Here is a 27,054-nt window from a genome sequence, read left to right as displayed (position 1 = left end):
CCTGGCGCTGGGCAAGGCAGGGGTTTTCCAGAGCATGCCTTAGTGCTGCGTCAGAGAGGATCTGGCCCTGTGCATTTCATCTCTGATGCATTATGATTTATTTAGAACACGCTTTAGTTCTTCAACTTCCAGGCTGCAGAGGCAAGGTGCCAGTCTCCAGCAAGAGGGGGAAGGAGTATAAATAGAGCAGGCTAAGCTGCCACAGGCAGCTTTTGGTCTGCTTAAGTTTCTTGTTTAGCCTGGAAGCAGAAATCCAACCTGCTGAGGAGATACGTCATAGTACAGGCACTACGAACAGGTCTTCTCTCCAGCCAGTAACTATCTTCCATTTTTTGGGTACACAGATACAGCCACTTCCCTTCCCTGAACAAGGACAGCACTACCAGTCATCTGTACTTCCCTCCAGCTCGCTTTGCTTTTTGCAAACTCACGCCATGCAAACCATCACATATTTTAAAATACATTAAACCAGCTACTCGTGAGGGAAACGCACTCCTGCATTTTCAAAACAAGTAAAATGAATCTCAAAATTAAGTACCCAGAAGTAATGTCACACATTTAATCTTTTGGAGGCCCCCTGGAGCTTTAAGAAGTGTTTTTCACTGGTTCTTGCTCTAATTTGTCTCACCATCATGTAGGCTCACTAGGAGTTCTCCCTTGAATTGTTTATATAGGGAAAGGACATTTTTACTGCAAGCCAAGTACATAATAGAAATACCACCAAGAGCCCAGTCCTGCTCTCAAGAGTTCTGTTTTCCCTCACAGGTACCTATGCCAAAAGCTTTTTCTTCCCTTACTCTGTGCTTGACTCTTAGAGAAACCATATTCCCATGAATTTCTGTTGCCCAACATACCTTTCAGTGAGTAAATTCTATTTACAGCACAAAGCTAGTGGAGGCCATCTCCAAACAGTGCGTTTTAGACTCAAAGCACTAGAATGGATTCTTTGAACTCCATACGCCCAGCTTTTCAAAGCAAGCTGCAGCCGAGATTGCACAGCAGTAGTTCCCCCTATTCCCACCTGCTGGGATGCACCCCAAGAGGGACAACATTTAAAATAATTTCAGAATATGCTCTCAGTATTACGCTATGCACATAACCAGATGGGATTACTTGTGTCAAAAAAGAAAAAAAAAAAATCAGTCTAAATGTTACACTTGAAAGCAAACCATCAGGTCTTAAGGAAGACAGCTGGATCTCATAAATCTTTACCTTCCATCAAATATTTAGCCTACATGCCTCCAAAGAGCACTTGCAGGCCTACGTGCATCTAACATGCTACCCAACGTGCCATTTGCTTCCCAAGCCAAAGTGAACCTGGATGCCCACCTGCACCAGTGGTTAGCCCGGCACAGTTTTGACAGATGGACAGACCTCACTAGCCCTTGCTCAGTGATCCTGAAATTTTGGGCTCAGCCTTAGCAGCTTCGGTGCTGGCGCACAGCACTGGGAACCCACCTCACCAGGGCATCCCCACGGTTCTGGCCATGCTGAGGCACCTTCCCAGTGCCAAGCCGTAGAGCAAGATGCCTCCTTCATGGAGGGATGGATTCCTGCTGGTCAAACATAAGGGCTGCTTTACTGGAAGTAAGCTTTTGTTAGTTACAGATACCTCCCCAGTTGTTACTATTCCTTTCATCCATCCTGGCTCTTGTTAAACCCGAGATACAAGAGACTGAATTTGAAGGCTAGAGCTATCACTGACCTGCTAAAATCATGGACTTCTACAGACACATTGGGTTTATGGTTGATTGCAGTTCTCCTGCTGGCCCCTCTCTGCTACACAGGCATTAATGATTTCTACATTCCACATGCTGTGAGCCTTCTCTACCCACAAGTGCCTGCTCTCTTTTCCCTCAGCTGGTTTAATCAATGAAGATAGCCAGGAGTTAGTAAGGACAGTTTTATTTCGCTTGTATTTAGCTGGAATCTGAGAGAAAAAGTCCATAGTCTATGAGTCCAAAGCTTGTCATCATGTGCTCTTCAAAACAGACCTGACTGACAATACACAGGTGAATTCGCATCCCATTTCCCTCTTACGTTTGTGATCTAGCTATCCCAATATCATTTCTCTGACACAAGCTGTTACTTGGGGGCGCAATGTTTCTAGATTTTGGGAAGCTGGTGGGACACTAATTTCTTATTATAAATAACTGTAACACAGTGGTAGCATAGCAAGGTCCAGTTTGGATCCATCATCACGTTCAGATCTTTTAGACCCACCTCACCCTCTAAGGATGTGACTTGCTGCAGTAGAGAACTCATCAGCCCCCAGCAAACTGAAGGGACAGGCAGCTTTGGAAAAGGTCTCAGAGCTACTGCTCAGCAGCCCGAGGACATCATGTAGCGCCAGGTCAGCGAGGGACGGCAAACACACGATCTGTCTCTTAGCATATTGCACCTCAGTGCCACCCTTCTGCTACAGCTCCTCACCTCCCCTTTCAATCCAGCTTCCCCTTCTACTTCCAGCAGCCTCCAACTTCCCCACTGCTTCCCCCACCTTAACCTTCAGTATCTGGCCCCTGCCTCTTCCTCCTGCATCTCACTGGTTGGTGGCAGGACCTGGTCAGACATAAGGCCCTGGCCCCTCTCTCTCCGCAGACCAGCCTCTGGTTTTCCAGAGCAGTGGCTTCGCGGGACACAGGTGACTCACTGGAATTTGCCAGATACCAATTCCTCATTCTGAAGTCAGAAAACAGAGCTGCTTTGCCAACGGCCACACAGGGACTCTTTTTTTGTTAACCTGGACAAAGCAGACATTTTCCCATCACAACCTGGTTTCAGGTAAAAGTATTTAGCTGTTTCTGAAACTTGCATACACACATAAAATTCAGCTGAAAGCTAATACCAAAGAAGTGACAAATGAAATCATTAGAGCTTACTAATATTAGGAAAGCCCCCACCATACTTCCGCAAACAGAGGACAGTAACTGGATGTGCCTGCTAAAAAGAACTGGCACCAGCACACACTGGTAAAAATGAGAAAAGAAACAGGCTGGAGACAAGGGGAGTTATAAAGAGAAGTTCAAGTGAAACTACAGTAACAAAGTTACTCTGTCATGTCCGGTTTTGAAGAAATACTGAATCTGTTAAAAAAAGAAAAAAGAAAGACACTGTACTTTGGCTACCTTAAAGTTTTTCACAACGGAGGTAAGTTTTAGTGACTTCTGCTGCAAAATGTGTTAAGTTTTACCCAAGTACTGCACACTGTTCCTGTAAATCTATACAAGTACATTCCTTCTCTAAATCTCTGGATGTTTGAATAATATACTTTGTTCATATTAAGACAACAGTCCATGTAATTTTATTTGTAGAATACCAAGTTGCAAACAGACATAGAAACAACAGTACACAGAAACTTGTTATGAAACCAAACTAAAATAATAAAACAGTGCATTTTGCCCAATAGTTTAATTTCAATATGATTTTCAGTAAAAAGCTCACTCCATTAAACCTGAATATTTCAGCATTCACTGTAGTTTCTCTAGTGTATTGAAGAATCCTAAGTCACTTTGACAAACACTCTAATTAATATATCCAATGACACAAAGGGTTTCTGTGAGGGAGTATACAGTAATTTCCACTGCATGAATGCATATGGACAATACTATATATAAAAAAGCCAAACCATTTAACAAGTGTGAACAGATGTGCGCTGTGATTAAACTGAACACAAACAATTTAAAGCGATTTCTAAAATTACAGGTTGCGCTAACACAAAGGCACATTTTAAATGTAAATTCACATTTCTAGAAGGTAAAAGTTATGTGCCCAGGCACAATCAAACAACTCTAGCTGCACATATCTGAACTTTCAATAGAAAGATCTGGTTTCTATTTCTTTAATCCAGTTTTAATAAGGAAGAAATTAAATTAGAAACAGGAGGGCTCTCCCTCCCATATTTACAGACTGTAAACTATACTGCCTTCTCATCAGAAATTCTAGTTTTCCTGTCAAACTTTGTTAAGCTTCGTAACTATCAGCACCCTCACGGTTTGGTCAAAGGCACCACAGACACACAGTCCCTTTTTGTCAGGGCTCCAGTCTAGGCTAGAAATCGGCTGCGTTGACAGAGTCACATTCTGCAAGAGACTGACAGAACCTGCCACCCCCATCTCAGCTCCTTCAGAATCCTTCTTCGAGCGCTGAGCTGGGTACTCACTGGCAATAAGAGAAGTACAACAAAAACACATGCTTAGAATTTACTGATACAAACACATCATTATCCTCTTTATTTTCAAAAGAAGGGTTTCCTCTGTTCTATAGATAAGGCAAATAAATGTCTTGCAAATAACAAATAATCATATCCAGCCATATCCACACTGCATACTTAGTAAATATTTCATGAAAGAAAAAATGAGGCAGGAAGTTTTGAATCCTGACATCTCTCCAACAGCCCTTCATTTTTTTAATTGTTTGGCTTTTGCCACAGAAAATTTAATCTCAGCTATTCCTCTGAAACTTAATGCACCTACTTCACTGCATGTAGGAGGATTACTGTGCCTTGTGATGTAAGAAGATGTAGACGTAAGAATCCTTAAAAGTTCAGGCTTTCAATATTCTTCCATTTATCACCTTGTTAATCAAGGATATAATTAGACCTTGATTATGTTAAGAAAACTGACCAGAGCAAAATTCACCTGTGCTGTTGTCACATTCTTTTAGGGATTAATTCAAGATTCCAGATCAAGTACTGACACCGAAATCGCCCTTTCTACTGCATTTGTAAGCAATAATTTCAACTAGATATTCTGAGGTTGGAAGCAGGACCCCACTCATCATTTTCAGGGAAATTCTTTCTTAAGACATTAAATGGTTTGTTTCTTATTCCCTGTTGCAGGCTGGAAACAATCACTTACTATTTCCAGAGATGAAGGCTCCCAGCTCCTCCACTCGTCATAAATATATCCCTGTTCTGTGGTAGGTGCCGAACCTGCCATATGGTTGATTTTTGTGCCTAATAAAAAAAAAAAAAAAAAAAAAAAATTAGTGTTGTATAGAAATCAGTTACGGATGAGCTTCACAAGAAAGGATGCAGAATCTTAAAACAGCAATGGCTCATATGAAGAGAATCTGCCTGCTGAGGGTGGATACCAGAATATTTGTTCTGGGGTACCATTCCTCCCCCCAGCCTTGTGACCTGTGGCCACAGGAGTGGCCGGTGCCCGCGCCGGAAAAGCCAAGCCAGGCCTCCAGCGCATCCTGCTCTTCTGCAGGGATACAGCAGCAGCCCCACCAAGGCTTCCACTCACTAGTGCTTCAGCTCCTTCAGGGCTGGCTATGTGAGCAAGGTTGAAGACAGGTAAGGCAGCTGAGTAAGCATGGCTTCTGGAACTGCTCTAGAACTGCAGGATTCCCAGGCTCTCTGGTGACACGGTCACCACAATGTTAATTTCACAGACTGACGTCCCTTAAAATCATTACTGGAAGGGAATATACAAGCACTGTGCAAACACAACAAACAATCTACAAATTTAAATCTCAGCCAGGGCATGGCAAGCTCACATAGCAATAGAAATCTCTTAGGGAAAAACCCCAGCACACACACTCTGACTTATTGTGTATCTGTCTGCAAATGTCCAAAAGGAAAACCTGAAATGCAGCAAATGAAAGGTAAGAAATTCCATTTTTGCATTCCAATACAAACACCAATTCAGTAAATATTTTTGTGTTATCTAACCAAAGTACTTCTAACACCTGTTTTGAAAGGTGGTATGGAAAATATTAATTTAAAGGTATTAGGTTGAAACTCAGCTTTCTCTAATTTAGGCAGCCTTGGAGAACTTCACCATAAAAGTTCCTTTTCTCTAGTTACCATCAGATTTTGTTCACCGAAAAAAAAATACTGTTCTATTAAGAACTTAAGCTAATCAACACAGTGGTCACAGATGGAAGACAAAAAGGTGTACTGGGTCTGGCTGAACTGGAATCAGTTTTCCCCTATAGCAGCCCTTACGGTGCTGTGGTTTATGCTGGGAGCTGCAGGGTGTTGATAGCACCCTGGTGTTGTGGCTGCTGCTGAGCAGGGCTTACACAGCACCAAGGCTCTTTCCGATATTTCCCCCAGTGGGACGGGGTGGGCAAGATCTTGGGAGGGGACACAGCCAGGACAGCTGACCTGAACCGACCAAAGGGATATTCCAGACCATATGACGTCTGCTCAGTATAAAGCTGGGAGAAAGGAGGAAGGGGGTGGGGTCACCCTTGGTCCTCCGAGGCAACCACTACGAGTATTGGAGCCCTGCTTCCTGAGAAGGCCCGACATCGCCCATCCATGGGAAGTAGAGAATAAATGTGTTTGCTTTTGCTTCCGCTCGCGGACCTTTGCTTCGCTTTGCTTATATTAAAACTGCTTTTGTTTCACCCACAAGGGTTAGTTTATCTTCTTTCCCCTCTTTACCCTGTTGAGAAAACAAGGGCAAAGGGGGGGGGGGGGGAAGTGATAGAGCGACTTGGTGGATACCTGGCATTTAGCCAGAGTCAAACCATCACAAAAGGTTATAAGAGTTCTCCATATTTAACAGCCTTCAGGCCACTAAGTCTCTCCTATATATCCTTTCACTCACTCTCAATATCCTAATCCAAGAATGTTTGTTTCTGAAGAAAAATAATGATTTCTGTGTCTCATAAGAGGTCTGGTGACTGCAGGATGAGAAGTGTTTGCAGAGAGCTCATTTGATTTTGGGATATATTTAAGATTCGTATCTGCATGCTCATGACAATTTAATATGGCCTCCGATAAACATGACTCACAGACTAGGAGCACAGCTGAGCACACAGAGGTGCAGCTGCAACAGAACCCAAAGACCAGAGAAGCCCAAATATCAGGTTTTAAAAGGGAGGAAACCCAGGTGAGTGCTGGCAGCTGGATGGCCAGGAGCCAGGACTTGTGCCCCAGTAACATGGGCATTTACTTGCCTATCAAAGACAATCGTTTTAGACCTGTAGTACATTGATCAGTGTACATTCAAAAAGTTTGTCTGTTGTTAAGAATTTCTCTGTCTCCCCAATACCTTCTCTGAAACAGAAGCAAAACCTTTGGTTGGATGCTGAGTCCTCATATCAAAAACATGAAATTTTCCCTCAAGCGATGTGGCCACTAGCTTGTTCATATTTACATCTTTCCTGTCAAACTCCACACTGCAAACCTGGAAAAATAAAAAAAAAAACATTCAGCCCTGAAATTTAGCCACTGCTAAAAAAAAAAAAAAAGGGGGAGCTTTTCAATTTGTCAATATGCATTAATGATTCTTACTTTTTACAATGACATCACCACCAATTTGGGAATAACAAAATCATCTGAAAACATGAGTCTGCTGAAAAATACCCCATGCTATCCAGACCAAGAATTTGAGGGGTACAATCTGCTGAACTTAAAAGATTCCTTGGTACAATCTCAGCAGAAATGTCTTCTGGATCAATTTCAGATAGACAGAATCCTGTTAATTTTTCCACCCCGCACAGGAGCCGGAATGAAAAATACTTTTATGGTTTCCTTACCCCATTCTTAATGTTGGTCTCCCATCGTAGAGACATGGTTTTTAAGTCAAACAATTTAATGTCCCCATTGTCATATCCAGCACACACCACACGTTCCTCTTGATTGTAAGCATTGCCTGGACACAGAGGAAGGATTAATTGGAATACAGAAACCCTCTTTAGTCTGTAACTTTCAGACCTCCTAAGTGTGCAATTTCAATTTATATTTATGGCAGAAAAATATTACTACTGGGATATTAAGATTTAATGAACCTGGTGGTTTTCATACCTAAAGGGTATAGAAATATCTATATAGCTTCAAAATTGGCTGTCTGTTTCTTTTAAAAATATGAACAAAATTAATCTTCCCCCTGCCAAGTCCTGCCTAAACCACAGACTAAAGTACTGCACACTGTTCTTGTCAACCTACACAAATACATTCCTTCTCTTAAATCTTCATCTGCTATGAACAGCACCACAGCACCGGAGCAGAAAGCAGTCGGGCTGTTCCTTAACCAGATTCTCAAGCATGGAGCATTAGCAGGACAAGAAGACTTTTCTGTAGATGCAGACTTGCAGGGAGGCTCCGGTGTTACTTTGGCCATCAGTGGACAGATGCTGACAGCCCGCCTCCAAAAATTCTCAGCTGACAGGATCAAGAAAGCACATCCTTGTCTGGAAGAAGTTAGTTCAAGATGAACCTGGCCTTGGCTCAAGCTTCAGTATCTCCAAAGAAAACTGAAAAAAATATGAGGATGCTTTTCCCTCCGTTCGCCAAAGCAGAAGACAATGATCAATAGTGGTGAGCATTACAGCTGCACCTTCTTGCCAGGAAATGTCATCTCCTTACTATCAATTTCGTTATTATAATCCATGCACTTATTAGCAGTTTGTAAAACTTACTCCCTGACTGTAGAGGCATAAAAGGAGCTAATCCAGAGCTACCAGCCTGTGTAGGACACAAGCAGCTTGTTCCCTCCAAAAGAAAAATGCAGAGCACACATCGAGCGTCACTGTTGTCTTTAATTAGCCCTTAGCTTCAAGGATCTTCTCTTCAATTAATGTCTTAATGGTTGATACTTGGAACTACACCACAAGAGCAACTGGTTCGTTGTGCACTGCAACATTTTCACTCCTTCAGGTCAATGCAGCTGGAGAGACTGTTTTTACATTCCTAGGCACAGAAATAAAGCTTGCACAGCTTATCTGTGAAATCACAGAATCATTTAGGTTGGAAAAAACCTTTTAAGATCATTGAGCCCAACTACAAATTATGACCAAAGGTGGTAAGACAATGAGTCCAAAACCCAATTTATCACAAAATCGGCTTCTTTGGAAAAAAACATTAAAAACACATAAATTTGACAAAGTTGAAAAGCAAAGCCTGCTACTTATGCATCCATACAAAACAAACTATTCCATAACATCATGAAATTATAATTATCAAAGAACAGTCATATTAGAGGGAGGAAGTTATAAATTACCAAATGCTACTGTCCAGCAGTCTCTTTTGCTCTCCCCTTGTACAGGTTCCATATTAGCAACAGGAGTATCTTTCTGTCTCGGGTCCCACACCTTCACAGTTCCTGTGAAAGGAAGACAATGGATTTTGTATTATGGGTACACTGTCACGTGACATTCATTTTCCCAGGGAAGGCCTTTGTTTTTCACCCTGATCATTCAAAACACAGGAGCATCTCTTTCAATTCCAGACAGCCAGACTGCATTTAGTGGATAGAAAAAACCCCCACACACAACTACCAACAAAACCACCAAACCAAAAATAAAAGAAGTATTTAAGGGTGCATTTTCTCTAGCTGATACTTTGCATTTGTTCTGCTTTGTATTCTTTCTGTCCCATGCTCAGTAAAAACAGTATCTTTTGCTTGTCTGTAGCTTCTAAAAGAACTAGAGAAAATTTGTCCCAAGCAAGATTCAAAAGACAGCATATGAAGAACTAGTTGCAACAGACTTGTAACTAGTTCAGATGGCAGACTGCACCTTGCCATCAAAGCTTGCAGGCTACTTTCTCCAAGTAACTGAAAAGACTTGCAGAGTTCTCTAACTCACCATCTCGACTGCCAGTCACAATTTCTGGTGCACCTTCCCCAATTCCTAAGCCACCTACACCATCTATACTGTTTATGATTTCCTTATGACCTTTGACAGAATATACTGGTATTTCAGGAGCTTCTAAATTCCTAGGCAAGAAAGAAAAAGAACAGATAACATGGCATTTTTCTTGACACTCAGGATTTGTATAAAAGTGAGAGGAAACTTGAGCACAGACTATATAAACTCAGATTAGCAGTGGGAACAAAATACAGATATTGCCATTAAGAACCGTGAGTCTTTGTGGGATTCCTTCTTTGGCTACTGCTTTAGACTAGGCTGGAAGTTTTTGCTCAGTTCTGGACCTCCCTGTTTGTAAAGGCAGTTGTGGGATTCACTACAGCAACCCTTAAGAACCAATTTTTATGTTGGGCTCAAAATGAATCGTGTTACGGATCAAAACAGCTTTACTTTCAGTAAGTATATACAACAACTTTATTCACTGATCCCCACCTAGCTCTGACTGCTGCTCTTCAACTTCAAATGAAAGCTGCATTTCACTGGGTTTCACAGTTCTTTCTCACCGATTCTCATCCTTTGAGAATCCTTCAGAATTTTATTTTAAATTTCAACTAGTGACTAATCCATGTCATTCTTTTTTATTTAAAAAAAAAAAAAATCATTCCTTGGCAAGAGAATAATAATTATTATATTATTATAGTAATAGATATATTAATAACAACCACCCCCTTTCTGATCCTATAACTTTACTTGCATAATTAATCTGTGTAGGTAAATTGATGGTCAAATCATTCAGAGACCTGAAAAAACATTTGAAACTTCAAGATTAAAAATACATCTTTAATCTAGAAATCAAATTTAGATCAAACACAACCTCTTGTTTGTACTCGCGCATCCATTCAAAAGCCTCGTTTCAGGACGAGGACCTAGAAGAACTTTAACTTTTTGTGGCTGCACACAGAAGATGCAAGTGAGACAGCACTGAATTAAACCATCACGTTGTCTTTACAAAGCAGGCCTGTTCCAGTGCAGTAGCCAGCGAAGCTTACGACTGGGTCCCGACCACATGCAGGACAGGGAGCATCTTCTACAAAAGCCAGCCACATACAGAAACATGAAACATCGATTCAACGACATGTACAACATCAAATATGAACACTTCAAGAGAATATGTGTGCTTACCATATATTCAGGTTTCCACCAAAGTCTCCTGTAGCTAAATATCTCTGCTGCAGAGATGTAGCACCAAAAGTTCCACATTTTATAGGTTTAGCCTTTTCAATCTTTTAAAGAAAGGATACGTTCTGTGTCAGCACATGGGAAAAAGCAACACAACCGCAGACTGCGGCACTCTCGAGAGTCCGCAGGTGGCAGATTGAGTGAAACGTACACAGGATATTCGTCGTAAAATACAATTAAAATGCCATCAAAGGCAAATTACACTTAGTAGTTGGTTTCTTTGCGCACATAAAAGCAGGGATTTCAGTTTAATGATCTTAAACCTCTCCCCTCGGCTGGCTAACGATACTCGGGAGACTGCTGCCTCTACTGACGTGCAAATACAACGCAGAGGGAAGCCCAGCTCTGCCCCGAGCCCCGCCGGGGGAGAGAGAATTATATTATAACTCGTTATCCCTTTCGCAGGTCCGCGGCAGCACCTCGGCCCTACACAACTACATTAACCGTGAAGTTGCGGCCCTGCGGATCTTCACGCACCCGAGGCGCTGTTACCCCTGAAAATTAACGAATCCTCAAAGCTCAGCCTGCGTTAAACAAAACCAAACCCCAGCAACCCAAACACAACCGGAGCCCAGAGTCTCCGCCTTTCTAATTCCTAAACAGATGATATATAAGAAAATTAACACGGAAATTCTCGTTTCAAATGTTAAGGAGAATACTAAGCCAAGACAATGTTTTTCAGATGATCCTTAAATTTAGGCTATATAAGGACTTCTGTAATCCATTTTTAAATTTGCGATTTATAAATGTACTTTTCATTCTCTTAGGTCCTATTTAAAATAGTATTACCAAGTGGTATAATCTCTGTATATCGTATTTCACCTCTGCCTTATTGAAATTGTTAAGCCGCGCACTTTGGGCACTTTTATATCCTTCCCTGTAAGGCGAACCGTGACAACGAGCCGGACGAACGCGAGGGAACGCGGCGACACCAGTTACGGGATTACCGAACGGAACGGCCACACCAGGCCAAATACCGCGGTTTTCTTCTCATTTTCTTCCCGCCGCCGAGTCCCGCTGGCTCCGGACAAGCACCTGGGTGCGTGTCGTCCCCTGCCCCCGCCTTCCCGAGGGGGCTGCGATCACCGGGCAAGGCCTAGCGGGCCTCGGCTTGTACCAGGGGCTCGGTTTGCGTCGTGTGTCCCCCCCCACCCCACCCCGGGTCTCCCGCCCCGCCGCCGGCGCTCACCTCCCTCAGCAGCGCCAGGCGCCCGCCCCGCAGCTCGTAGAGCTGGAGGAGGCCGGTGCCGCGGGCGGCGCTGCCCAGGCAGAGGAGCCGGGCGCTGCGGGGCACCCACTTGCAGTCGAACAGGGTGTAGCTCAGCGCCTGCTGCACGTGCGCCACCACCTGCGGCCGCTCCAGCCCCGACGACATCCCACCGCCACCCCACCGGGGCTGCCCGCCCCGCCGCCTGAGCCCCGCGCTCCGGCACCGCCGCGGACACCACGGGAAGCGGGCGGCAGAGCGGAAGTGGGAGGCGGGGCCCTTCCGGCGGCACGTGAGGTCGCGCTCACGCCGTGGGTGTGCGTGTGTCCCGTCTAATGGCGTCCCTGGGCGCCGCCACGGAGAGCGGGGCGGCGGCAGGGGGCGAGGGCGACGGCGGCTTCACCAGCGTCCTCTCCAGGCGGAGCCGGCGGAAGCGGCGAGCGGCTGCCGGCAGGGAAGAGCTGCCGGCGGGGACCGCCATGGACACGTCGGAGCCGCGGCCCAGCAAGAGACCGGCCTTCCCGCCCGTGGCCGCCGAGGCGCTGGGGGTACGCGGGGTGGGAAAGCACCGGCCTGGCCGCGGTGCCGGGAGGAACCGAGTGCCCGGGGGCTGCCGCTCCGGGGAAGCCGCGGGGGGTAGCTGAGCGGTGTCCGGCTTCTCCTGGCTTCAGTGCCTCTCGCTTCTCCCCGCTAGGTCGGAAAAGGCGAAATGAGGAAGGTTCCCGTGCCCGCCAACAGGTACACTCCGCTGAAAGAAAACTGGATGAAAATCTTCACGCCGATCGTGGAGCACCTGCAACTTCAAATCAGGTTTAATTTGAAAACGAGGAACGTGGAAATCAAGGTAAAGAGGGCTCCTTCTCCTCTGCTTTCCTACCGGTAACGCAGTGCCTCTCCTCAAAGGTATTCTTGTTCTGCGTGTTAGAGACGAGTGAAGCGTCCTAAGTCCATAGAAAAGTGGAAACTGTAGTTGCACCCAACCAGAAAACCTTCGCTGAGGTTCAAAATAAAATCTGTCAGTTATTGCTTAGAAGCAAGTAACTAATACAAATAAAATTCAAAAGTGTTGTTCTCTTCAGGAGAGGGCCAGCGTAAACAGGTGTGTTGGGGTGGTTTTTTTCAATTTTTATAGGAGAAAAGTAGGTACTTGAGAATTAAGGACGAGCCTTAGTCTGTGTGTTAGGTATGATTTTGGGATGCAGTTTCCCAGCAATTGAAGGCTACCACGTACTTATGTGACAATTTGGAGTTAACAAGTGTCTTTTGAGGGGGCCACCAAATCTTCTGTTATTTTTTGTTTGTAGTTTAATAGCTTGTGATTTTTTCTTTAATGTGTTGTGATGAAATAGCTCAGGGTGCAAATACTAATAAATAATTGTAAACCTTGTAGATTTTCATTCTTACTCTTTCTCAAGAATATTCTGAGTAGCTGCTTTTAAGTGCATGTCCAAAGCTCACGCCAAGGCTCTGACATACGACTGACTGCATTAGCAGTGTTGACGTACAAGATCTTCTAATGTAATAGCAAAAATACAGACATGAACAGTAATTTTGCTTCCTAACCTTGAAACCTTATTACAGCTTCAATGGTAGCAACTAGAGGGGAGGTGACAGAACTGCCCCTTATTTACGCTTCCTAGAAATAACTTGAAGGAAAAGGTAGGTAAGAGCAGGAACTCTTGCACTTCCACCGAATAACTCTGCAGGTGAAGAACCTGGGATTTTAACTCTGCTTTTTGATACAAAACTGTGTCTGATTGAAAAGCAAGGTAGCTCTGTTCTTGATCAAGCCGAGTTCATTTTGCCTGTATCACAAATACAGAATGACTAGAAATTTTGAAATGAGTTTGTCATTTCATTGATGTGGCGTGGAAGCTGTAAATGACACTTTCAGAGTACCTTGCGTGTATTCCAGGCCTTAACATATTTATCCTCACTGAATATTGTTTCCTGCTTTTCTTTTTGTACAGCTTCACAGACTGCTTTTCTCTGAGCCGTGCCTGTTAGGATCTGTAAATGCAGATGTGCACAGACATTTCCACTGGTAGCAGAGTGGTGCTTTGGCCCAGTTTTAGAACATGAACTGAACAAATGCCCCCTGGCAGCAAATCCTGTGGCCTCTGCTGGCAGTGGGGAAAAAAAAAAAAGTATAAAACTTTAAACACTTCCAACACTTGCTGCTTTGTCTGATTGATTTGTTCCTGTTCCAAATATCTTGTTAATCTTGTCCCATATGTTTTATTGAACCTGTCTGGGTTTCTATTCACCTGCTAAAGCATCTTTAGAATATTGGTACTGGAATAACTTTCTCTCCTCAAACTTCCTCCCACCATTGTCCTTCTCTCTTTTTCTGCAGTTCTGTGTTGCGGTTTACTTTGTGGGTTGTTTTTTTTTTTTTTCCCCATAAAAAGGGTTCTCCTCCATCAGTGGTGGTGGGGATTTGCAGCAGCTTCTCTTTTCTCTCCCCTCCAAACACAGGCTGTGGTAGCTGGTGCATTCTTGTTGTCGAGTCAACATTATTAAAGAAGCACGAAACGGATTACTTGCATCTTTCAGTAACACAATATAGGAGCCTTACCTGAATGTGGCTTTTTTATGGTTAGACTGTATTTCTTAGATTTTTCAAGTCCTGATCCTGCTTGCATGGTCTTAATTTGCAAATATAACTTCTTGTCTTGCAGACTTGTCAAGAGACAAAGGATCTCAGCGCTCTAACAAAAGCGGCTGATTTTGTAAAAGCATTTATACTTGGGTTTCAAGTAGAGGTGAGTCTCCCAACAGCTAGGCTGTGAGATTGCTTGCATGATGTCTTTGGTCTCTCTGCAAATTACAGTGAGAAAGGATAAAAATCCTTAGGTGGTTTTCTAGGAATAAATTTGTTTGAAATTGTGACTGGTAGTCTAGTTTCTTAATCTAATGCAGGATAAAAAAAGTAACCTTCAAAACAGCACATTAAAATTACAAGATAAAGAACATATTTGAGACACAAGCACGAGGCAATAATGTGGTTCTGAGGTGCTCTGCACATATAGTGACTGTTCGTTTTGCTTTAGTCCAAGCCAGTAACCTTCAGTCTCTTCAAAACTCACTGTACTTGGAGAACACAGAACTGCGTTTTGCAGTATTGTATGGGCTGCTCACTGCTGCAGGCCAGTACTGACTGCGCTAGTACTGGTGGGCCTGGGGTGAATGGGGTGCGTAAGCATGCATAGGGTTCTCTACACAGAAATAAGAATTGATACTGCTATTGAAAAGGTAGTCGATCTAACTTTAGGTGACTGTTGTTTGATATATTAAGTAGAGAAATACTAATGTCATCCGTTTATATGTATAAAGAAAACATCAGCTTTCACCTCTCTTGTGGTGCTGTAACACTCATGCTGATAACAAATCTCTTCCTATTTCAGGACGCTCTTGCTCTCATCAGACTAGATGATCTTTTTCTAGAATCATTTGAAGTTACAGATGGTAAGTAGTTTCTGCTTCAGTATTCAAGTAGTTGTGCGCACCATCTGCAAGGATGGTTTTTTCCTCCCCCCCACTCCACTTGTATCACTCTGGAATCAGGAAAACCTTTATGCCATTACACAAAATTGTCTGGGTACAGGCAGCTTGAAAGAGTTGTCATTTTTCTAAGATGTCCCTACAAAACTCCCTAAACCTTCAGCCTCAAAAGTATGTCACTTGGCCAGTGATTTGCTTTGTATTGTCACACTATAAAATGTTTTAAACTCAAGAGATGACATGGAGTGTCATTAGATTTTTAAACAGGACTGGGCTTTGTTCCTCCTACTATCCCAACAGTGAGGGGGGTAGTAGATAGCAGAAATGTCCCAGTAAAAGGAGTCCCATTCAGAGCAGCATCTAAATCCAACCCATTTCATTTCTAGCAGGGTGAATTGTGTGCGCTTTGGTTCAGTTTCTTTCCTCAATCTCAATTGCTCAGGAATGAAAGGAATGCCTCCCACTGCAGTTCTGTATGAGAATTCTCAGCTGTCAAGAGACCTCACAGTCATGTAGGACTGGATGAGATTTTCAATTCTAGTCACCTAAGGTGAAATACATGTGTATCTATATTCACCACAGTAAAGTTGCTTTCGTGTTGCTTAGAATGAGTTGTTTCCAGTATCTTGAACAAGGAAAGCAGTGCAGAAACGTGCACCACTGCTGTTACACTGAGCATGTTATTCTCGTTTTAGTCAAACCTTTGAAAGGAGATCATCTGTCAAGAGCAATAGGGAGAATAGCAGGGAAGGGCGGAAAAACAAAATTCACTATAGAAAACGTAACCAGGACACGAATTGTTCTTGCTGACGCGTAAGTACTGATTTCCTTCTGGACAAAGCATAATCCCTAAATTAATCCATGTCCTCTACCAGCAAAAAAGGTAACTTGATTTTTTGAAACGTTTGTAGAGCAGTATTAAGACAAAATAGTTTAAGTTCTATTTTTAATGAATGCTATTTGAGTATTTGATCTTCTGTTATGAGAACAATGACAGTGTCACCATCACATCTAGAATTAACTCCCCACAGCATAATAATTCCTTTTTAGGAATAATCAAAATTGGACCAACAAACCGTGCCACAAGGCTTTTCCTCCTAAAACTGCTACACTTACAATTTGTAAATTGTAAAATCTCTTTTTAAAAAGGATTTAGAAGAGCACAGGTTTTACACTGTAGGTTTTCTGAGTTTGAGGTGGGTTTTTATTTACAAGCATGGAAAATAAACTACTAGACTGATCTGAAATTCCATTTTCATCTCTAACCTCCATTAACTATGTAATCAGTTTTTTCTTCCATTAAACTAATGCTACTTCGACTGCTTTCTACAGGAAAATTCATATTTTGGGATCTTTTCAGAACATTAAAATGGCACGAACAGCAATTTGCAATCTAATTTTAGGTAAGCCCTGCTAGTTAATCTCTGTTACATACAAATAGATGTTGCAGTTGGAAACTGCTTTCTGGGGGTCTTCCCTTCTTCCCTGGTGTGTCCACACCTGCACTTGGAGCAGGTAGCAGGTATCTGGTTTGCCCTTAAGAGAAGGGTTTGGGAAGGAGGGAGCGCATAGGGCTTGGTTTCTAGCTCCAAAATCCTATCCACAATGCAGAAGGAAGATCTTCTGCTCTGATACAGCTGGAGCATTTGCTGAGGGGCTGTCTAGAAAGCCAAAGGGGGCAACCGACAGCAGAAGTTGTAACTCTGCACTTGCAGTAACAGACAAGGTGGTTAACCTTGACCATCCTTCTCACGCATCGGCTTCTTTGTCCACTTTAATGCAGAAATGAACAAAACCTCCAGTTTTGTGACATACATTATCTTGTTCGCTGACTGAGTTTGTGCTTTCTTCTGCAGGAAGTCCCCCATCAAAAGTTTATGGCAATATTCGGGCTGTGGCCAGCAGAGCAGCTGAAAGATTCTGAGCAGCAGCATGGCTGCACCACCAGTGACTGGGAGTCATGGTTTCTATATGTATGAGAGGCTGGGAGCTACACAATCACCTGGTCCTCTGCCTGATTTGGAAGCCCAGAAGAAAACTGGGACTGTTTGTGCAGCCTAATTTCAAAATCAGACGTGCTGTCCCACTGAAACACACTTAGTATTTTGTCATAGTCATTAAAAGTTATTTTAAAGTGGTTGTGTCTGTAGCAGAAGTATTGGGTACCTGATTTTAGTTAAAAACATGCTTCATTACCAACTTCCTGAGTGAAGTATGAAGAGACTGCTGTCAACTTCAGAAGGCCTTTGTGCTTAATGTTTTGAGCCTAGAGGAATCGGCACAGCTCATAACCACGTCATGGATTAGTATCTTTCTGGAAAAAGGGAAGAGTCAACAGAAAGGGCAAGTTCACTGCCACACTGCCCAACAAGTCTCTGCTGCTGGTGGAACAAGGTACCACACAAACATGGTAAGAGGTAAATAGTATTTATAAACTTAATCCTGGAATCTGCACATATATAGACTTCTATTTTTTTATTCTCTCAGAAATGATCTGTAAGGGCAGCCCAGTGAAACAGAGAGCCTCCAGGTAAAGTACTTAACCAGTGTACAAACAGCTGTGAAGGGCTGTTGCTCCTTAAAATGCTGCACATTTGCATGGGGCAGAGATGACAGCCCAGCTACAGTCCCAGTTTGACTTAAACACAGGCCCTTTTTCTCCAGCCCCTGCCAGTCTAACTTGTTACCAAGTCTCTTGCAAAACAATCAATTCAGTTTAGGTTTGTGAACAAAAAAAATTGAAATGAGATCATCAAAACCCCTAGCAAATGGAATAAGCATTTCTCTCAATGTCCAAGTTGCCAGTGCAGTGTTCTGTAGTATGGAATTACTACTAGAGCCAAATTCATTCAAATCACTAAGATTTAAGACTTGCTGAGTTACCTAAATGGTACAGCTCTCAGCAGTCTGAGCAACACAGGGGAGAGCATGGCCATTCTGAGAAGCTCAAGGTAAAACTGTGCATGTGCCTGGTGAGCACATTTTCTGCTCATCAGCTGCTTACGTCATTTATCTCAATTTGCTTGGAAAATGAGAGGGGAGAGTGAGGCAAGGGCACACAGAAGTAATCTAAACTTTATCCTAAAGCAGGTGCATACCAATACAGACAAAAAGCAGCAGAGGGCAGCCCAGGGAAGGCCCAGACAGCTGCACCATAGACAATGACAGCAAACAGCTGTAAAGGATGTTCCTGCTGCAGGGAACTCTTCACCAGCACAGGTCTCCAACCTTCCCTTGAGAAAGCAGCTGCCTTTCATTCCCCACCTACATTAAGGTTAGGGTTTTTTGTTTTTTAAAACCATCTTCCACTTATCACAATCATCCTGAATTTAGCAGGATTTAATCCAATTTGGACATTTAGCAAAGAGGAGCAGATGTGCCTTTAAGAAAAAAAACCATGTAAGTGCATCTTGAAACACTGAAATGAAACCTGGGAGTATTCAGGGGATTTTCTGCACCCTGAACACTTTTTCAACAAATCTTTCTAATACAAGAGGGGACAAAAACCACAAACAGCAAGTTTTCTTTAGAGCAGGGTGCAGAGCTGCTCTAAACTGAACAGGAAAGGTCAAGGTAGGTACTGAAGCACCCCAGCCAAGGTTCAAATATTTTATTTTGTATTCATATAGTATGAAGGTTCTTATAGTTCCCACAACATATGATGTAGCATGCAGAGGAAAAACTAAACATTCAACATAAATCATTTTTCCCCACACAAACTAAAAAAAAAACCATCCCTCCCCTTTCAGTCCCCCTAAGGAAATAACATTAGCACTAATTTCTATAATGCCAGCCAAGATATGCACAAGCAAGTAAGAGAAATCGAAAGCATTTGCTAAAATGTTTGTAACAAATACTTATGTACAAAAAATTCACAAAAGACTAGTTCCCCCTTGAAGCAGAGCACATGGCAGTTGACACTGGAACAGATACAACCACTGGCTGGGATTATAAACCACGTACTGATCCAGAGGAAGAAAAGTTACATGTAGTGGAGATTTTTGTTTTGAACATTAACATTTACCAAAGTTTGGCAGCATTATCTTTTAAATTATGCAAATTATGTAAACAAGAGGAGCATTTCAAATCGATCTACATGCAAAACTTCATGTCATGCAAGGACACCAAGCACCTGGATTTCTCTCTCACAGACAGAGCCCATGATGTGCAGCACTCAGTTGAAGGAACAGCTATGGCAGACAGGTGCTCGATTGAAGTAGGTTCAGACAACCTGCACTTTCCACTGCTGATTATAAAACAATTTTTAATAGAAAAACTACTATACAGGAAAGATGTACTGTCCTAAAAAATCTAGCAAATGTTTTTCTTCCAGCCAATAGTACCATTGCAGAAAAGGGAAGGGATGATATAAAGTTGTAAAACATGGCTCACTACTTTTATATCACACAAATACATCAAGTTACCATCCATTAAAAATTATGATATGGACAAATCTAGAAAAGAAAAAATTCTCCAGGCAAAGGACTGGAGAACCACAAGAGGTATAAATTTAGATAGTGTGAAGTTTTCCTCCTCTATGGCATAGGTTAATAAGATTTTCCCCCTGTATGAATCCTATATACATATATATATATAAAATATTACCAGTTATTTATGCTACCTGTAGTATTCTTTAAATGCAGAGGGGAAACTATCATGGTTGAAACAACAGAATTTAAATGGCAAGAACATTTTATAATCTAAGTACTGTATAAAATAAGTAGATGGGAATCCTGCACAGTTAAGTTGATCCTAATTTCATTAAGCTAAGCGCAAGAGAAAATCATGAATGTGTCTAACACCTTAAGGAGCCATATCTAAAGTGAATCCAAACAGCAGATTTGCCTTAACTTCAGGACAGCTGTAACTGCTCCCAGTTCCTAGGTGACAAAATCTAGCGGCCAAAGCATTCTGCAGTTACTATATGCACACAAGGGCTAGATCTTGGCAGTAGCATTAAACGATATTCTCATATTAAGTAAAACTGTACTAAGTTATTTAGCAAAGAGACACAGTCCCTGGTAAATATATTAACAGGTATAAATAAACTTAGTCTCCTGTGTTACAAAAAATGTAATTAAGGTGAATTAATAAGAAGCAATGCTTTGTCAGCCAGTCAATATATAGAAACATCTGAACAGTCACAGGAAGAGTTGACCTAACACCCAGTTAAAATTTTACATTCTTCTACTATATATATAAAACTGTGTGAAATAAAAGTAAGGATGTATATCCATATATTGAACTGTTAATATTCTGCTTGGCACTTTGTATTCTAGTTTTGTTTCTGAATCAAGTATATTAAATTAAAGCCCACCTAGCTACTACATATAGAAAGCTACATATATATCTATATATAAATACACACACACATATATATATATATAGATAGATATTTCCTTGTTATAAAAGATGAAGAAAAATAAATTAAAAAGCCAACCCCTTCCCTTTCTCCACCACACTGATATGCTCTTTCCATCTTTGCTGTCCTTCAGACTTTAAAGTGCTACACTGAGTTATTGAGAGAATAAAAGTTCAATAACACTTAGTTGGCTTCATGAGGCTCATGTTGGAAAATGTGGCTTCACAGAGAAAAATACTTCCATTTAAATACACAGAGAGCATTGCTGGACGTCTTGAGCAGATCTTCAGAGATGGAGAAGAAAGCAAAAGTGTTGGGTGGTGCCCTACTGAGTCACACGTCTACGACCATCTTTTTGTGGATATCTAGGCCGCCTACAACCTGGGGGGGGGGGAAAAAAAGTGTTCAGAGACAGATGAGAATTGAATGTTAGCAATATACAAAGAAAACACTTTATTCAGAAGATGCATTCAGGTTGATCATAATTCCACCATTTCCCTGGCCTCTCCAAACTAATTTACATTTCACAAGTACTGCAAGATACGCGAATGAATTATTTTTTACCCAAGGTAATTATATTGGTACAATTTACACACTCAATGGCCTGAAAAACAGTGTAAAGTACACTATTTTGGCTTTCCTCCCCCATCTCATTTTCTGTCCTTGTATTATGCTTCTGAATGTTAAATGAAATGCTAACTTGACTTCTAAAACACCCTCTAAAACTGCGCACCTTTACATGGGAGGCAAAGGACCTTAGGAAAAGCAACAGGTTTCTGATAAAACCACATGCACCCAAAAAAGAACTAGTGTTCAAAGGCGTGACTCACACAGAAAGGAAGAGAAAAGGTGCAGTGTCAGAGGAACTTTTTATAATGCGGAAATAAAATTCAAAGGCCAAATAGTATGGCTAAATGCCATGAACAGAAAAGTACTTTTGTAGATAGATGGCACCAAATTCAAAGAAGGTAAAACACAAGAACAAGAGGGTAAGAAATTGTAGGAATGAAAGAGGTCAAGAAGTCAACAAAACTGAAGAAATTAAAAGGAAGAGGAAAATCAGTAGTACGAGACAGGAAGTCTGGGCAGAAGCCCAAGGACAAAAGAAAAGGCAACATCATATTCCATGGATAGCTAGAAGACAACAGTCCAGGGCAAGCAATGAACAGGTTTTTCACTAATTTGGGTGTTTGCAGGCTGCAACTCATTCCCAATTCTCTGCAGATGACCATGCATTTTCACCTTGATGCCATGAAGATAACTAAAATCTACCAAAAAAACCCACACAGGCAGCAGAACATTTTTACTTTAACAGTTTGGGGGAGGGCAGATTTTTTAAAACTTTTTTTAGAACTTTCATTGAGCAGTATGAGGTATGTTTGACATGAAGTTGTAAATTCAAAGAGTAGGAAACAAAAGCAATGCCTGAGTGCCTGTCAACTCAAACTGTGCTACCTAGGTGTATGTTCATTCACAGACCATTTAAAATTAATGTGTAAATGCTCATTATTGTAATTTTGAAGTTTCAATGTATCATTTACTTTTTTTTAAAGAGAAAATGTAAAACTTGCTGTCAACTACTTAAACAAAAATATGAGGGAAAAAAAATCAACCTTTTCAATTCTCAAGTGCTATATTCAATCATTCTGCTCGGTAAAACCCAAAGTTTTTTAAATGCACCTTTCAACTGTCCTTTGTCAAGAGCAGCACTTGAGGAGTTACTCTCCCTGTAACTGACACAAATCCCATCCCGTGTTCTGCAGATGGTGATAATCTCCCCAGGCTCTCCACACTCTGCAAAGATAAACCTTTCTAAAGGGTGACTTGGAGCAGACACCTAGTTCAGAGACTGGGAGATTAACCTAAAGTTCACCTCTGTGGAACGCACCTCTCCCCTCCACGCACCACCCTGACAGCAACACTTTCTGAACAAGAGGTCTGCTATGACGTATTCTGGTTTTACAGCTTTGGGAGGTTTGAGGTATATTTCCCCGCCCCCCCATCAGCAGACTGTACATGCCTGCCCACCATGCTTTCTTTTTTTTTTTTTTTTTTTTTCACTCAGTGTATTCTGTTAAGCAGCTAGAGAAATTTAAAATGACTGAGAGTGCTGTTTCTTTTTTAATCAAACTGTTGGAAACAAGGAAAACCAGCCTCCTACGACAAGCCAATCACTCACAACTCATCTTTAAAGCTGCTATTTTCTACCAGTGCAGAGACTGGAATCCAATATATGGCTTCATATCAGGCTAGCAGTTTTGTCTATACACAAAAATAATTAGGACTGGTCTTCTGTTTAGTATGTCATAAAATGACACAAATTACTTTTGTAGAAGTTGCTGCGCTCTGAACAAAACACCCTCTTCTTCAGGCAACTAGATCCAAAAGGAAAGCCTGCATCCTGAAGGAACTGACTCATGGTGTACCAACAAGTCGTAAGACACGTTGCTCTACTGGAAGCCCCAAGACAATGATACCATCTATAATAAAAGCTGTGTCAAAGGGTGACTACTGCCAGGTCAGAAGCAGCAGTCTGCTTCTATATCTCTATAATCTTACCCTTTATACGGTTTGCCATTTTTCCTCGTTTTTTAAAAAAAATTCTAATTATCAAAGTTTTCTTTACAAGTTACTTACAGCACAGAATTCTTCAAAGGATATTCTTCCATCACCATCCTTATCTGCATTAATTATGGTTTTATCTACAATCTGCTGTAACTGAGTGTCTTTGAGATTGTTCCCAACCATCATCTTCAGCACCTGGAAGAGCTCTCCATTTGAGATATAGCCATCTTTGTCCATATCGTAAATGCGAAAAGCAACTGCAGAAGTACAATATATGTAAAACCTTCAGTAACAAATGTGGTCAGAAAAGAGAAATATACATTCATGTGCTTTGTATTAACAAGTGATGACACAATCCTGCATAAACTGCATTTTAAGTGAGATTTCTAACAGCCTTCATGTTTCATTCTGAAAAACATGAAACAGCAGAAACAATACAATGAATGTTGCTACTACTGAATTTAAAATCACATTAGAAATGTCACTGAAATTAAATTACTTTAGCACCAGCAGTAAAAGAACTCTATAACTGAACTGGAAAGTCTTCACTACCACACATAAAGCACCACAGTAGCAGTTCATTTGCAGCACAAAAAAATTACAACCTTCCAGGGAACAGATAAATCAAAATCCCACCTGGTTACTTTGCTGCAAACAATCTGGCATTAAAACTGAATTTACTTTTAAACATTTCAGTCTTAGTTATTGAAACCTACATCCATGACTGAACCTGTCCTCTCCTCACTCCAAAAGCCTAGGTCACGCTGAAGTCCTGAGATGCGGTTCGCAAACAAGAATTCAGTGCTATTCTACCGTAGCAGCAAATACTTTAATATTCTTCTTATGCTCCCATAAAGCAAAGCACATTGCTATGCAGTTTTGTGCACTACATATTCTTACATATTTTTTTTTTCCAACAGGACACAACTGAAGATGTTCAAAAGGCAACCTCCTCTAACCTTCCCTGCAGAAAAGAACACTGGCGAATTCTTCACACAAATTACAATGTGTGCAAAAAGCTTACAACCTACCTTCATTATTTCCCGCTTTTTGAATTTTTTAAATTTCAATTTGCTGGTTTCTCAATGTTAGCCAACAAAAGTCTATTTCTGAGGATCAAGACACTTTTGTTAAGGAAAATCAAAATACTTACACCTCAACTTCTGTTCCTTATCTCCTTTGACACTGAACTGGGAGACTCCTTCTATAAATTCTGAAGAATACAAGAAAAACATTATTTAAAAGTGTATTTTTTTAATAAACCCAGGAAATCAACATTCAGAAATTTAAAAAAAATGTAAAAAGAATCTAAGTTACCCTAAAAACTTTAAAATATTGCCTACCTTGTGACACCTAACGATCTACATGCTTTGATACTTTAATGTTCTTTAGCAGGAAGTACTTCAAATGCAATACTGTTCACACCAGTATTTAAGTATTTTTATTGCTAGACTTTCACAAGAATTTGATATAAAACCCCATCAAGATCTCTGCTGAAGCTACTCCAGTGCATATTCTAATCACACAGCTCCTCTTTAAGATTAGTTTCACAATATAAATCAAGAATTACATTAAAATTGAAAACGGCTCTAAAACAAATTCCTAAGAGTAATATTTTTCTATAAGAAATAGGGGGAAAATTTTACACTGTTTAACAATGAAGTCATTGTCCCAGGAGTAAATTCTTGAGTTGCCAAAGAAACAACCCCCTGGGATGCAATCCTGTAATGACACTTTACGGGTTTTGGGTGGTAAAAATGACAACGGTTCAAAAGCGCAAGCTAAACTACAGTCCTACTACAGTTGCAATCAGTTTTGTGATATTAAAACAATTCCTATGATTTATCAATAAAACACTTGACTGATAACACGATTTTTTTTTTTTTTTTAACCTTTTTACCATTGTGCTTCATCTAAAAAATCGTTTAGGTCTTTCAGCAAAAGAATGCAAGTTTCCTCACACTAGCAGTTTCCTTTTTCATAGCATCACCCAATGGTTTGGGTTGGAAGGGACCTTAAAGATCATCCAGTCCCAATTCCCCGTCATGGGCAGGGACACCTTCCACTAGCCCAGGCTGCCCAAAGCCTCGTCCAACCTGGCCTTGAACCCTGCCAGGGAGGGGGCAGCCACAGCTTCTCTGGGAAACCTGTGCCATTGCCTCACCAACCACATCATAAAAAACGTCTTCCTTATGTCCAACCTCAACCTACCCTCTTTCACTCTAAAACCTTTCCTTCGAGCTTCCCTCTGAGACAGAAATAAAAAATTTATATTAATCAAACATGGCCAGATGACAACAACAGAATTCACTACCACTTACTGTATCATTTCACTCTACAAAATCGATTTTTACAACTTCCTTTTCCCACCCAAGAACAGCAGCTCCTGGTAATTATATTAATCACAGCTCAATGTCATAAACAATATACCATAATCTTTCACCACTCCCTATTTTTCACAAGTGAATTTTGGACAGTTACATACAATATTTAGTGCTTTGGAAACTGATACCAATAAAGTCTCATACTCAACGTTCCAGTTACACTGTAGTTCTCCCTACAGGAATTTAAGGGCTTTTGTGAAGGTTACCAGCTTTTGTATGTTGACATTTTATTTAAAATGTCAGCCTGTCAATACAAATGAGATTTAATAACTTGATCCAATTAAAAAAACCCTCAGGAAAAACAATTAACCTTTTCTAGTCATGAGCAGTAAGAAATAATTATCAGCTTGAAAAGAAGAGTTACAGACATTATCACTTCTAAGGGTCAGAGACTGTTTTAATATAAACCAGTAATGAAGATATTTAACCCGCCATCCCTTTTAATCATGAATATTTAAAATAGGTCTAAAATTTTGGAGGAATGTAATAAATTACAACTTGTTTTTCACTTGAAGTGTCTACCCAAGATCATAAAAAGAACCCTACAAAGGAAGTACTAAAAGTAAAACATGGACTCCTTTCACAATTTCAAAAACTATTTTCAAAATACTCCAAAAAACAGGTCTCATAACATTTGGATAAATACAACTTATGCACAGACACACTGCTTACACAATCTACCCCACTTCTTCCAGTCTCTTCAGCCAAATAATATATTTCAGATAGCACCACAATTAAAGAGTCTGATTTAGTGTACTTCAAGAGATACTTAACGAGTAGTCCTAAATTGTGTGACCTGGAAAGCTATTACTAAACAATCTGCTCTTTTATGCATTTATTTCAGGAGCACATTGCCCTAATGTGCCACAGAAACTAGTTTTACTGGTACTCAGTTTCACTAGAAATTAGAACCTTATTTTGATTACAGAGTTTTTTTCACCCTTCCTTTCTCAGCTGAAGCAAAACTTGAATTCCAAGGCTCCAGGAATTCCAATAAAATGACACCACCTACCACGAAGCATTGTCGTCTTACCTTTGAAGTCCACTTCTCCATTTCCATCTGTGTCAAATATATCTATTACTCGCTGTACTAAAGGGTTCTGTTGCAATTCAGGTAAAGACATGAACTCTTCCACACTCAAAGAACCAGAGTTGTCCAAATCAAGCTTCTTGAATCTCTTTCCTAGTCGTTTTATCTCATCAGCATCAACTGAAAGGAAAAAAGCCACAACTATTCTTAG

The 27,054-nt window shown here is 41.2% G+C and overlaps 3 protein-coding genes across 4 annotated transcripts in view; 1 reads left to right on the top strand and 2 right to left on the bottom strand.

The window, feature by feature from the left end:
- Positions 1 to 3,268: 3,268 nt before the first annotated feature.
- Positions 3,269 to 12,255, bottom strand: DNAAF10 (dynein axonemal assembly factor 10). The gene is made up of 8 exons (XM_074920471.1): positions 11,981 to 12,255; positions 10,735 to 10,835; positions 9,550 to 9,680; positions 8,964 to 9,065; positions 7,501 to 7,616; positions 7,014 to 7,148; positions 4,860 to 4,957; positions 3,269 to 4,161 (listed from the first exon to the last, which is right to left on the bottom strand). Exons 1-8 carry the CDS (start codon positions 12,164 to 12,166, stop codon positions 3,954 to 3,956), a joined length of 1,077 nt encoding a protein of 358 aa, XP_074776572.1. The 5' UTR covers positions 12,167 to 12,255; the 3' UTR covers positions 3,269 to 3,953.
- Positions 12,256 to 12,261: 6 nt separating this feature from the next.
- Positions 12,262 to 17,639, top strand: PNO1 (partner of NOB1 homolog). The gene is made up of 7 exons (XM_074920603.1): positions 12,262 to 12,546; positions 12,693 to 12,842; positions 14,680 to 14,763; positions 15,406 to 15,466; positions 16,198 to 16,315; positions 16,835 to 16,905; positions 17,359 to 17,639. Exons 1-7 carry the CDS (start codon positions 12,334 to 12,336, stop codon positions 17,424 to 17,426), a joined length of 765 nt encoding a protein of 254 aa, XP_074776704.1. The 5' UTR covers positions 12,262 to 12,333; the 3' UTR covers positions 17,427 to 17,639.
- Positions 17,640 to 19,097: 1,458 nt separating this feature from the next.
- The window catches only part of PPP3R1 (protein phosphatase 3 regulatory subunit B, alpha), a 40,368-nt gene continuing 32,411 nt past the window's right edge, over positions 19,098 to 27,054 (bottom strand). For both annotated transcript variants that reach the window (XM_074920732.1, XM_074920823.1), the window contains 4 exons: positions 26,847 to 27,023; positions 24,583 to 24,642; positions 23,502 to 23,686; positions 19,098 to 21,245 (listed from right to left, as the gene is read on the bottom strand). In XM_074920732.1, coding sequence (XP_074776833.1) covers positions 21,198 to 21,245; positions 23,502 to 23,686; positions 24,583 to 24,642; positions 26,847 to 27,023 — 470 coding nt within the window. In that variant the 3' untranslated portion in view covers positions 19,098 to 21,197. The remainder of the gene's footprint in view (positions 21,246 to 23,501; positions 23,687 to 24,582; positions 24,643 to 26,846; positions 27,024 to 27,054) is intronic.

This window comes from Athene noctua, chromosome 1 (genome assembly GCF_965140245.1).
Source record: "Athene noctua chromosome 1, bAthNoc1.hap1.1, whole genome shotgun sequence".
NCBI classification, from domain to species: Eukaryota; Metazoa; Chordata; class Aves; order Strigiformes; family Strigidae; genus Athene; species Athene noctua.
The sequence above is the reverse complement of the archived record's forward strand: the minus strand, read 5'-3'. Positions and strand labels throughout refer to the sequence as shown.